Here is a 13,779-nt window from a genome sequence, read left to right as displayed (position 1 = left end):
GGGCTTCGCCCCGCAAGTGGGATTTTGCTGGGGGTGACTCACGGAGAACGCAGGGTGGACCTGCCCTCCATTTCTGATATCTGAGTTGATTCAAGAGGTTATGAATTTCCTTGTGCTGGTCCAGAATCTTGTGCTCGACCAGAATCTTGATTTCTGTCCATAATTCCTGCTTCCTCTCTGGCCTTGTTTTCTTCCTCATGTGTGGATGTTTTAAGTCCTATTATTTTTTTCTTGATTCTATGACTGCACTAGTTGTGGGGTGTGACTTACCCTCTCCACCGCCCCTGCTTGGCTCAGATTTGAGCTCTGCCCCTGTTGGGTCCCTCCATCGCCACTGCTGTAACCTTGGCAATGTCATGTAAAGTTCTATACCATGCCTGTGCTTCTTTACAGCACGTGACCATCAGACTGAAACATAATGATCCAGCTGAGGGAGGAGATAGCTTTGCCTCGCAAATGTCATAAAAGGATGGAAGATTTAAAGCAATGAGCAGAGAAGCCTGGAAAGACTCTTCACTGTCAAAAAGAGTAAGGCAAAAATACACATTTCAAAGCACTTAGAAGCAAAATTATCTCTAAGGAGAGTACTTTTCATTTTGGATGTCAGTGGCTTTTTTACAGATTTTGCGTTTTTGAATGAATTTGTTCAGTTGGAACTTAAGGAAGCCTAGCTACATGGGGAATTAATTGTACATATAAACATTTATAAATATATTTATCTTAATATGACCATTATTTTCAGACAGTTAAGTAATACATGCTCATTATAGAAAATTTAGAAAATACAAAAATATCCCAGAAACAATCCTAACATTTTGATGTACTTCCTTGTCATTTATTTTTCTATATAGAATTTGGATCATATTTCATCCGTAGTTTTATGTCCTACTTTTTGCACTTACCAGTGTCTATTGAATGTTTTCGTATATTCTTAAGTCCTCTTACAACACATTATTTTTATTTATTTTATTTTTTTACTGTCTCACTTACCCTTCTGGAAGCTGGAGTCAGAGTAAGTAGCAGGGGACTTCAAGGCCTTAGCCAACACATTATTTTTAATGGCTGCTTATAGTTCCCTTGAATGACTGCATTATGTTTTATTCAGCCAACTCCTGTTCTGTTGGATATTTCTGAATCTTATTGCAAATAATTCTTCAATGTACATATTTGAAACTCCATTTTTGAGTACTACTCCAATCATACCCTTAAAATAGATTCCTTTTCAGCACTTCACACATCCAAGGTCCTCTGGCTGTTTCTGGAGCTCTGGCTGCTATTTATGCTGCACCACTGCAGTCAACTATGGTGGTGCTAAATGACCAAAGATGCTTCGGATAGAGGATTCTCACTGGTAGGATAGTTTTATTACCTTCTGGGAGAGGGCCCTTCACAGTGATTTTAGCTGCTGGGCACTATAAGATGGTAAACTTGACAAAAGGCAGTGTGCTTTCTTTCTTTTTTTCTTTCTGAATGAGCTGCTTTCTGCACTGCAGATCCAAGGCTCTCGTGTCATCTGGCTTTGGGCTGAGTGCAGCCAATGGGAGGTCCTGGCAAGAGATTGGTGAGCAGAAGCCAGGGTCTTCCTCCGCTGCTCTTTGCTACAGGTAACAACTCCAGCAGCAGCTGCATCCACTTCATGGCTCCAGCTCTGTTCAGACAGGTGTCTTCACAGTTCCAGCTTTTGCTGGGCACACCTGGTCCCTGGGCTCAGGAAATACCCATTCCTTTTTCTGTTTCTCCAGCTGGCCTGCCCTTAGTCCCCAGCCAGAAAGCCTCTGTCCTAGACCCCACATTTTAGAAATATGATAGAAATGTCACAAACACACACACACAAAATACCTGTATTGAAGAAATCATGGTTGCCTCTATGTTTTGGTATCCTGCATCAGAGCAGGCACAGCATGGCCTGTGAGCCTAAATATCTGCTTTTCTGGCTTAACACAGTACAGCCCCCAGGGTTATGCTTCGTGACACCTCTTGCCTTGTGTCCTCAAAACAAAAAACAACTGCATCCAGATACCATTAGGTTAGGGGTTGTATTGATGCTGATTTGGGGGATGGATACTGCTTGGAAGTGTGGAGAGGATTTGAGGGTGGAAACAGATACAGAAGGCAAAACAAGAAACTTGTCAGTCCTTCCTCCCAGATAGCATCCACATGGTATATTTTTTGTTTTTCTATTTGCTTGTTTTTATTTTATGTTTTTATTTTTTGAAATATAATTAATTATAAGTATTTGTGGGGTAGAGCTTAATATCAATATCTGTGTATAATGTGTGATGATCAAATCAGAATAATTAGCATATTCATCATTACAAAACATAATCATTCATGGTGTCCATTAACCAATTTCTCACTAAACCCTCTCCCCCTCCCCCTTCCCTCCTCTGGTAACCACAGTTCTGTTCTCTCCTCCTTCTGACAGTTCAGTGCATTACTGTGATTGCCCTTCCTTCCTTCCTTCCTTCCTTCCTTCCTTCCTTCCTTCCTTCCTTCCTTCCTTCCTTCCTTCCTTCCTTGCTTTCTTCCTCTCCCACTAATGACTGAGGACATGTGGGGCACAGCTGGTTCCTCTTTCTGTGCCTGGCTTGTTTCACTTAACATAATTTTCTCCAGACTCATTTATGTTGCTGCGAATGGCAGGATTTCATTCTTTATTATGGCTGAGCAGTCTTCCACTGTGTATATATACCACATTTTCTTTGTCTAGTCATCTGTTGATGGTCATTTAGGTTGGTTCCAAGTCTTGGCTATTGTGACTACAGCCATGATAAACATGGGAGTGCAGGTATCCCTTCAATATGACGATTTTCATTCCTTTGGATATTGCCCAGTAGTGGGATTGCTGCATCATATGGTAGTTCTATTTGTAGTTGTTTGAGAAACCTCCATACTGCTTTTCATAATATCTGTACTAATTTATAGTTCTACCAGCAGCGTAGGAGGATTCACCTTTCTCTGAGTCCTTGCCAGCGTTTGTTTTTCTCTGTCTTTTGATAATAGCCAGTCTAACTGGGGTGAGATGATATCTCAATGTGATTTTGATTTCCATTTCCCTGATGCTTAGTGATGCTGAGCATTTTTCCATATACTTGTTGGCCATTTGTATGTTTTCTTTTGAGAAATGTCTACTCAGCTCCTTTGCCTATTTTTTAATTGGATTACTTGTTTTTTTTAACTGTTCAGTTTGAGTTTTCTTGTATATTCTGGATATTAATCCCTTGTTGGGTATATAGTTTGCAAATATTTTCTCCCATTCTGTAGGTTGTCTTTTCACTCTGTTGATTGTTTCCTTTGCTGTGCAGAAGCTTTTTAGTTTGATATAATCCCATTTATTTTTTCTTTTGTTGCTTGTGCTTTTTTGGCTATTGTTCATAAAGTCTGTGCCTAGTCCTAGTTCCTGAAGTGTTTCCTCTAAAATTTCCCTTAGTAGTTTTACAGTTTCAGGTCTTATACTTAAATCTTTAATGCCTTTTTAACTGATTTTGCTATATAGTGAGAGGTACAAGTCTAGTTTCATTCTTCTGCATATGGATATCCAGTTTTCCCAGCACCACTTATTGAAGAGGCAGTCTTTTCCCCAATGTAAGTTTTTGTTGCCTTTGTCAAAGATCAATTGGCTGTAAGTCTGTGGTTTGATTTCTGGGTTCTCTATTCTGTTCTGCTGGTCAGAGTGTCTATTTTTATGCCAGTACCATGCTGTTTTGGTTACTATAGCTTTGTAGTAAAATTTGAAGTCAGGTCGTGTTATGCCTCCCACTTATTTTTTTTTCTTTTGCTCAGGATTGCTTGGGCTATTTGGGGTCTTTGTTGTTCCGTATGAAAGTTAGGGTTGTTTTTTCTGTTTCTGTGAAGAATGTCATTGGTATTTTGATGGGGATCACACTAAATCTGTGGATCGCTTTGGGAAGTTTGGACATTTTCATACAGTAGATTTTTGAAATAGTAAGTATCATTTCCCACAAGTGATAAGCACCCATTTTCTTTCCTCCTTTTGTGTTCCAATTCATGTTTCTGAAGTTACACACAAATTAGGACAGTATTTTAAAATAGTTGCACACAGTAACTGAGGAATGTTTTGCAAAATTAAGCAATTCATGTTGCTCTTAACTGTAAGTGTATTACTAGAACTAACCTAAATTTTGGCCTAAAATCCAGAAACATGCGAACACCACATATAGCACAGCCTGAATGTGTCCCTAGAGATGTGTCCTCAACTTGAGCCAATAGTCATGAAATTCTTTGGAGAAATTAAAATATTATTTATGATCTATCTTGAATGTATCCACAGATGACACACATTTAAATTTGACCTTACAGCCACTTTAAGACACATGATGGAAATACAAACTAAATGCTTCTAAAGCCATTCAATTTAATTAGAAAAGATAAGATGTACTGGCAGAGCTAACTGAAGCAATAGAAGATGCTCAAACACAGAGCAAATTGTGGTCCTTGGTGGAAAATAAAATTAATTTTAGATTTGTACCATCCACAATTCATTTTTAATATTAGCTATTGCTTGCTATTAACAACGTAAACAAAATCAGATCTAAGTTTGGCAATTTCTCAATGAAAGGGATTTAAAAAAGATATTTTTAAATTTTAAAGAAAATACTTTTTCTAAATAGAAATAAATTGCATGTACAATCAAGTGATATTCAAAAAAAAGAAAGGAAAAAAATAAAGAAATTAGAGCAGAGAAATGAAAATATTTTCATGACTTTAATGGAGATTTACAATCCCAGAGTAATGTCTGTAAAAACTATTTTACAGTCACTATAGATCAAGATATGGTCTTGTTTGAAGAGAGATTTGAACAAATTAAGCACTGTAATCTGAATTTTGGTTTTTTTTTTCCTAGCACTGGAATATTTAAAAGAACAACTTAAAAATATTCTATAAATTTAGATATTACTTTAAGATATGGTAAAAATCATGACCGACATGATAATAATTTGTATGATAAAAATAAAATATAGCATTTTTCTGCTTTAACACCTTTTCATATGAGATTGTTACAATGCTTGAACATAGCATGTAAAATTCCAAATATGAGTATTACTTTAAGAATTTTATTGACGTGTTCAATAAAAGTGTTACTGCCTCAGAGAGTGAGGTTTCTCCAAACTGAAATTATTATTTTAAAAAAATTGCCCAAAGTCTACAATAAATCAAAAACAGTTGTCAACAACATTTAGTATTACCATCATAAAATATAGGTTATGTGAAAATCTTGATTATAACAATAGAAATAATGATTTTTATGAAGTAGAAGCCAAGAAAAATAAGTCTTATGAAATATGTATGATAAGTTATGAGTTATGAATGCCTTTATTTTATTACTCATTCGAACATCACTGGCCCATCAATACACAAGCAATAATTATTAATTTTGTTGATATTTTGTCAACTTTTATTCACACAAAAAACATAACTTTACACATGTTTCAAAATTTCATTATCATAAAGGTATTTATAGGGTAGAAGAATAGAGCATACTTTTATTTAACAATTTGTCATTTGACTTATAACTTTTAAACATTTCGACACAGGGTATCTGGGCCCACTTGTACATTTGGGCTCTTTGAATGTTAGAGGTAAGACTGCCTTCAGCCCAGGGTGGTAGCAGCTTCCTGCTATCAGCTTCCTATTGCCTGCTTGGCTTCTTGGTTCTTCCATCACCCTTTTATTTTGTGTAAATAAGCAGATACACGCATAAATTTCTTATGTCTTCTTCTTTTCTGCATGAAAGATAGAGTTATGGGCTGAATAATGTTCCCCCCAAAAGATATGTTGAAGTCACAGCCCTGAGTACCTTAGAATGTGACCTTATTTAAAAATAGCATAATTTAATCAGTTAAGAGAAGGTCCTACTGGAATAGGGTAGTCCCCTGGTCCAATATAACTGGTGTCCTAGTAAGAAGAGGGAAACTTAGAGAGAGAGATGCACAGAGCGAAGATGATGAGACACACCAGATAAGATGGTCTTGTGATGTATCATTTGAGTCTGTTGCTTATAACAAAATACTGGAACTGGGTAATCTGTAAGGAAACAAAATTTATTGTTTACAGTTTTGGAGACTGGGAAATCCAAAGTCCAGGGAACACATCTGTTGAGGGTCTTCTTTGGTGGTGGCTTTACAGCAACATAGGGGTCTCACGTGGGAGAAAATGGCACAGCAGAGAGAGAGAGAGACTCTCACATGCTCTCCTTTTAAATCCCTCAGAACCATGCCACGACCACCATTATACCACTAACTTAATCACCTCTTCAAGACCCCACCTTTCAATTATTATAATAGGATTTCCCACCCTCTTAACAGTCATAGTGGGGATCAAGCTTCTAATACATAAAACTTCGGGGGACACAATTCAGTCCATATCACGATAGCGGAGAGATTGGAGTGTTGCATCCATAAGTTAAGGACTGTCAAGAATTGCTGGCAAATTCTGGAAGCTAGATGAGGCAAGAAAGCTTTCTCCCTTACAGTTTTCTGAGGGGGTATGATCATGCCAACACCTTAATTTTGGACTTCTAGTGTCCAGAACTGTGAAACAATGCATTTCTGATGTTTTAGGACATGTAGGTTGCAGTACTTTGTTACAGAAGCCTTAGGAGGTGAATACAGGTAGCATACTAAAGAGACTCTGCCTTTGTGCAAGTGTTTCTACAAGCTAGAAACCTAGTACATCTGCTGGGTCATTAGAAACATGTTTTTTTCATCTTAACAGCTATTCCAAATTGCCCTCTGGAGTGGCTGTATCAGATCGTGCTCCTACCAGAAACGCACAACAGCATGTTTCCCTATGCCCCGGCCAACAATTGACATGAACAGACATGTACATTTTTCTCCCAACTGATAAGTAAAAGGTGGTATTTTTAAAAAACTTGTATTCCCCAGATTACTAATGAGGTTGAGCTTTTTTTCATATGTTAATTTTCCATTTGAATTTCTTCTCAAGTAAATTGTCTTTTTATAAACTTTGCCCATTTTTCTGTTGTGTTATTTGTTTATTCCTACTTGTTTGAAATATTTCTTTATACAGGAGATTATCTTATTCATTTTAAACTACTCCGAGCTTAGAAAGAGCTTTTTTTTTTTTTTTGTCTTTTTTCGGGACCGGCAACGGATCGCAACCCTCAGTGTCGCGCCCGTACCGGACCGGGACCGGCAACGGGATCTCAACCCTCGGCGTTGCTCCCGCACCTCGCTCAGCCAGTGAGTGGGAACCGGTCTGTATGTGGGATCCGAACCCTCGGCGGGAGCACTGCCGCACTCCCAAGCGGCGCACTGTAGCAGTGCGCCACCGGGCCGGCCCAGAAAGAGCTTTTAAATATCAAGAATGTTTGTTGGGTTTAATTGGTTGTCTTTGCAGCTTCTAGTGAGATGGTCAAATTTGACCTATTGATATGGGGCACCTGTAATTGTAAGAACTTTAAAAAGCAGAGCAGTTAAATATTTTATGGGCAAGAGGAATAATGCCAACGTGGAGCTTTGCCAGACACGTTTAGAGGGTGTGTCTAAGAGTGTGGAGGTCAGCTTTGGAAAATAGGCCAAAGCCTTTTACAGGGTCTTACAGGGATGTGAAAGTGTTGGGCTTTACTGTACAGGCAAGACACAACTCCTGCAGAATTTCGAGTAAAGGATAACTGTAAAATTTAAGAAGATTCATATGGTGGTGTGGTGGAGGAAGAAGAAAATACAAGCAAGGAGACGACTTATATTCCCAAGGGTGTGATAAAAGCAGCCTTTTGCTATAATGACTCTAATGAGGAAGAAAAGAAGGAAGGTGGTTAAACAAACCAATCTGACTCTGATGAGCTGAGATTTAGGAAGAGGGTCTTCATAATGAGAGAAGGGTACCTGTTCCAGCATAAATCCTAGCATGTCATGGACTTGGGGAACTGTGTCAGGAGGGCTAAAGCTCAAAGTAACTTTTGGGTTACAAATAATGTCCAAACTGTGCAAAGTTAATTATGAAAACAGAAATAAGAATATGTAGGGGGCCTTTGCTCTGGCCAAATGGTGTAATATTGTTAGATGGCAAAGAGAAAGCACAACTCATTGGCTTTTATTTTGCTTCCAAGTGACAATGTCAAGGAGTGGGATTTTCAGACTGAAGGTGGGGTTTAGGGTAGAACAAATATGGTAGCTGAAGACAGTTCAGAATGGGTGAAGAAGTGCAGGAAAGCATCTATCTGCTGTAGGTGAACTGTATTCCAGGAAACTGAGAGAACTTTCAATGGTATCTCACCCTCTGTTCATGGCCTCAGAGAAAGCTTGCAAAATGTGAACGTTGCTTTAAAAAAAGAAGTGTGTATGTGTGAGTAAGTGGAATTCCAAATTTCACAAAAGTAGATTTCACAAATTGCAAATCAGTGATCTTAAACTCATTTGGGAGCAAGATCCTAGGATGGCATAAGAAGGGGATGGTTTTGGGCTCCTGGAAGAGAACATGAGGATCATTAGCACTCTACATAGGTTATGTGAAAATGTGATTGACTGACCAAATTTTCCTCTTCATAGTTTTACATGACTGTTAGAAGAAGGAGGTATTACCTAAAAGGAACACTCACAACCAGGAGGTATCAGAAGCCAGAGAAGAGCAAGCACAAGGGAAGAATGAACAAGGATGCTATCCTGGAGGAAAGAAGGCTGAGGGTGAACATGATGGCTTATGTCAAGTATCAGAATAACCTCTATATGGAAGGTGAATCAGGTATCCTCTATGGACCTCTAGAATGCAAAAACAAAGGCCAATGGGTAGCAACTACTAAAGCTCAGTATAACAAAGAGCTGTCTAACCACTTACATTGTCCAATAGTGGAGTGGGCTGCTTGCCGGCAGTGCGATTTCTCCATTGCTTCAAGTGTGCAAGCAGAAACTGGTCAATCACTTTTTGGGAAATGTTCAAGGACAGATTCATGCATTAGTGTGTGATTGACTTAAATCCTTTACGATTTTGAGATTCTATGACACTACAACAGTGTTGGTATGAATGGGAAGGAATGGGTCACAAATACAGAGATAGTGATGCTGTAACTAATAGGGAAGAAATTGGAGGAGGATAGAGGGAAGAAAATTGGATCACTTAATTAAGAAAAGGTAGTCGTGCAGTCATATAGTTATTAGCCCTGAGGACCAGGATCATCATAACTGCACTTCAAAGGAGGCCTCAAATCAACATCTTTCATAGGACTTTTGGGCTTTCATCAAGGACAGAAATTTCAAAATAGAATTTTAAAGATGGTCAGAAAAGAGGGCAGTGTGTCATTTGGGTCCCTTCTCCAAGGAGGGCTGGAATCACAGGACTGCTGAGGATCATGAGGGGAGTGGGCAAGGCACATCCTTGGAAGGAGGCCTAAGCTACAGGCTTGGAGAAAAGTTAAAAAACAAGAGCAAGAAAGGGGTGGAATATTGGAAGAGGGAGGAAAGATGAGGACAAAATGAACAGGTCCATTTGTTGCCAGTGGGCAACTGCCTGGACCGCCAAAAGTCTCAGGGGCACCTGGTTCTAAGGAGAGAGGAGATTTGGGAAGCAGGAGACTGAGGCTTCAGTTCTGGCTGTGCCCCAACTTCCTGAGTGACCTTGTGGATGTCATTTCACCACTCTGCTTCCTCCCTATTATCAAATGCAGGCGCCCTGTTGCCTAAAAGTGCTCTGGGCGTTAGGGAAGAAAAGAGCTTCAGAAACTTAAGATGTTGTTTGCATGTGTGCGAAGTGTTTGCACTTACTTTTCTCCCTATTTTCAGGGTTGGGGGAGGGAGGATTGGTAAGAGGAAGACAGCAAGGAAGGCGAGAAGACTCTGTGACCATAGTCGCTTGGCTCTGCCTCGACATCCTGGGGAACCCAGAGGGTGGGGATCTGGCCAAGGGCACCTGCCCGCAGCCCCTCGACCAGCCCAGCACCCTAGAACCAAGCCAGCATCCTGGGGCTCTGCTGTCCCTTCAGCAAATCCCATTGCAGGATCCAGGGGCTAAAAGCGAGGCGCGCCCCTCCCCCACTAGATGGCACTGAAACGCCTCGTTCGCGATTTTCAAAAATGCAGGAAGGACAGGGGGAAAAATAGACAAAAAGAATATGGTGGAGGTGCGCTCATTTTGGCTCACAAGCCCTGTTGTGCAACGCAGGGTGCTGGGCACTCTCTTCTTCCCCAGCACAGCACCCGGCAGTGCGGGACCTCGACTTTGGAGTGAGGGTGCATACGAGGGGTGAGCATTAGAGCGAGAAACCCAGCGTTTGCAAACGGGAGGGAGGCTCCCGGCCTTTGCGGCGCTGTCTCACGTGAGCGAGGCGGGGGCGGGGGTGGGGATGAAGCGGGGCTCGCCTGGGGCTCACCCGCTCAAGGTCTGGGGTCCGTCACTACCTCCCAGAGCCCCCGCAAAGCCTAAATTCAGCTGCCACCTCAGATAATGACATATCCCGCACCGAGGTTTCCTTTAACCCCACCTTCCCTCCTCAAAGCGCGAGCCCCTGATCATTTTAAAAATATTTAACACTCTCCCCCCTCATCCCCAATTAAAATTCTCTTCTTGTCTTGAACGGATCAAATTTCTTCTTTCTTTTCCTGCTGAGAAGGGAGGGCGGGTGGAGGTGGGTGTGTTATGGGTGCCTGGGGCTGGCTTGGGGCTGGACTGGGGCTGGCCGTCGCAGCTTTCAGCTCAGCCAGGGTGGAAACGCCTGTGGCTAGCTAGCAAGGTAGCGCCTGTGGTTTTCAGTGGAAAAACAAAGCTCAAATGCAATCCAAAACCCCAGCGACGGAAACCCGGGGCGCAGGGGGCTCGCTCAGCCCCGCTGAAAGCCCATCCGCAATAAGCAGTCTTTTTTCTTTAAAGAACTGTGGTCGATTTGAGGGAATTTTCCACGGTTTTCAATAGAGAACTGGAGATGCAGGCAACAACCCTAAATTGATAATAATGCATGTAAGCATGCTACATAGCACATATATGTATATGCATCAATATGGATGTGGTTGGGCACATACCTTTCTAGACACCATTGACTTGCCTAGTCAAAGAATAAGGCTTAGACATTTCGTGCCCGGGAAATGGTGCAGTTTATCTTTAAGGAGGCTAGACAAATAAGAGATGAGGCTCACGTTGCACGGATGACATCACTAGCTTTTGGCTGCGCGCTCCGTGTTCTCGTCTGTGGGTTTTAGCCAAGGCTGCAGCGCCCGGAGCCGAGCGAGCGAGCGAGCGCGGCAGCGGCTTCCTCCGGCGCCCGCACCCGGGCGATGCTATTTCCCCAGCCCCCCGGGCGCAGCCTGGGTTCTCGCTCCTTCCGGGCACCCGCCGAGCCTGCGAGTCATCGGAGCCACCGCGGCTAGAGGAGAAGGCAGGGAGGGGAAGGAGAGCGATCCAGCCTCCCTCCTCCACCCTCGTCCCATTCACCTCGGCGGCCACTGCGCGCCAGAAGCCTGATCGTGGGACGCCGAGGCCGGGACGGGATTCTCCGCACGCCGCCGAGTGAGCCGGCATCTCGGCGCCTGGGTGGGCTGCGAAGAAAATGGTGCAACCTGAGAGCGATTGATCCCAGTTGGTGCCGGAGTGCCAGGGGCTCAGGTGGCGGGAGAAGAGGGCAGGTTGTTTCGAGGGGCGGCAGTGCGCTCCCGGGGCTACCCGGAGCCAGGTGAAGTGAGGCGGAGGCGTCGCGGGAGAGGCGGGTCTGGCGGCGGCCGGGTGGACACTCCAGGAAGAAGACGGCGCTGGAGACAGCGGCATGACGCCCCGGGGGCTGGCGGCAGGTCAGGCAGCGCGCAGCGACGGCGCGACCTGTCCATGGTGTTGAAAACACCGTGCGCCGAGATCGGAGCGCCCCGCGCCGTGCGCCCTCCTCGGCACAGCCCGCCCCTTGCGCCCACCAGCTGCCGCCCAGTCTTCGCAAACCCCGGGCCAGGACTCGTCCCGTAACGCCGCCGGGGTGACCGCGCCATCGGCCCAAGGGGCCGCCCGAATGGCGAGGCCAGAGGCAGGCGACCCGGGAGCTCGCGGGGAGAGGTCGGCCGACACCCTGCGTCCGCAGGGAGCCCGCCTCTGAGCGCAGCGCGCGGACCAGAAGGAGCAAGGAACCTGCTGGTGACCAGAGGGCGGTGATCTGTAAAAGACCTGACCCAGAGAGGAAGAACATTTCTGCGTGCGCGCCCCGCGTCTTCGCTTGCAGTCGGTGAGAGGGAGACCCAGGCGGGGCTCGGGGCAGCCAGCCCTGGCATCTGGCGTTTGCCCTGGCCGGCCGGCCGGCCGCATCGGAGGTGCTTCGGTTCGTCCTGTAGTCGAGCGGCTCCTCCTGACAGCACACTCACTCCCGTCCCCAGAAAGCTAGGCTAGTCGGTCCTGTCACCATCCTGCACAAAGAAAGCCAGCCCAGCAAGCCCCACCGCAGTCGAGGGCACTTGGTGTTTAGTTTCCGGCCCTAGGGCTGCGCGCCGAGGAGGCCGGTTCGGAGCAGTCGCTTCCTGCGGGGCGGGGAGAGGAGGGGAGGCGGCCGTGCCGGGCTCGCAGCCTCCGGAGGCTGCACCTGCCTCGGAGGATGCGCAGGAGCCCGCGGGAGCCTCTCCGGGTCAGAACTTTTTAGGCTGCCCGCCCCCATCCCCGCAGTCCCCGGGCCGCGCACCGGTAGGCGGGGGCCGAGGGGGCGCCGCGGAGCGAGTCCCCCTCCTGTCACCCCCACCCCCCCAGCCCGGCCGCCCGCCGCTTTGTTCCGGGCGCGCCGAGGGAAGGCCAGGCTGCGGCGGATCATGCCCATGGTGTAGCCGCGAAGCGGAGGCATGGCTGCCGGAAGGTTACTGCTCTACACGGGCCTCTCGCTAGCGCTCTGCGCCCTCGGCATGCTGGCCGTGGCCATCTGCTCGGACCACTGGTACGAGACGGACGCCAGGAAGCACAGGGACAGGTGCAAGGCCTTCAACACCCGCCGGGTCGACCCTGGCTTCATTTACAACAACAACAACAACTTGCCGCTCCGGGCCAGCCGTTCGCGCCTGGACCGCTGGGAGGGCAAACTCCTCCGGGCCCGCAATCGCCGGCAGCTCTTCGCCATGAGCCCCGCGGACGAGTGCAGCCGGCAGTACAACTCCACCAACATGGGCCTCTGGAGGAAGTGCCACCGGCAGGGCTTCGACCCGGAGATCGCCGCCCTCATTCGGAAAGGTAAGCGCTGGGCGCGAGGCGTGGCGCTGCGGGGAGCCCGGGGCCTCTGCGCCCCGCAGCCTCTCGCCTCTCTCCGCCTGGCACAGGCTGTCGTATCTCCTGGTCCCAGGCCATCCGCTCCTACAGGCCTGGCCGAGCCTCGGAGTGGCCAGAGCTTGCCTCTCAACAGCTGGTAGTGAAGCGTGGTGGGAGGCTTAATTCTCTCCCTGGCCTCTTGTCTGTTGGGATTCACTTGGAATTTCATCATACAAGGTTTTTATCCAGGGTAATTCTTCATCGGCCTCTAGAAGGAAGGGAATCTATAACGTTGTGCCCTTCAAGGAAGCCCTTTGAGAGTGATGTGTCAGGGGCAGACAGGCTCCCAATTCTAATCTTTGTTTTAGATGTTGAAGTGATTCAATCAAGGGAAATTGGGGAAAACATCTCACAGACAAGAAGCGTTGGCTGAGTGCTCTACTATACCAGGCACGGTGCAGGAATTGGTCACATAAACATCAATAAATCACAGTTCCTGCCCTATAGCAGCTCAAAACCTGTTGGCCAGTAGCATCATAGCACAATTCTTTATTTCTCCTTATGAAAGAGTGGTTGACAGAAGTGACGTGTGCATTGAACATCAGCTGG

General features: G+C 45.7%; 1 protein-coding gene across 1 annotated transcript; it reads left to right on the top strand.

Annotated features, from left to right (window-relative positions):
* The first annotated feature begins 12,755 nt into the window (after positions 1–12,755).
* LOC103610956 (transmembrane protein 178B-like) lies at positions 12,756–13,331 on the top strand. Its single transcript, XM_008595008.1, has one exon. The coding sequence runs from the start codon at positions 12,774–12,776 to the stop codon at positions 13,329–13,331; it is 558 nt and encodes a 185-aa protein (XP_008593230.1). The 5' UTR covers positions 12,756–12,773.
* Positions 13,332–13,779: the final 448 nt, after the last annotated feature.

Source organism: Galeopterus variegatus, unplaced genomic scaffold (genome assembly GCF_000696425.1).
Source record: "Galeopterus variegatus unplaced genomic scaffold, G_variegatus-3.0.2 Scaffold12141, whole genome shotgun sequence".
NCBI classification, from domain to species: Eukaryota; Metazoa; Chordata; class Mammalia; order Dermoptera; family Cynocephalidae; genus Galeopterus; species Galeopterus variegatus.
The sequence above is the reverse complement of the archived record's forward strand: the minus strand, read 5'-3'. Positions and strand labels throughout refer to the sequence as shown.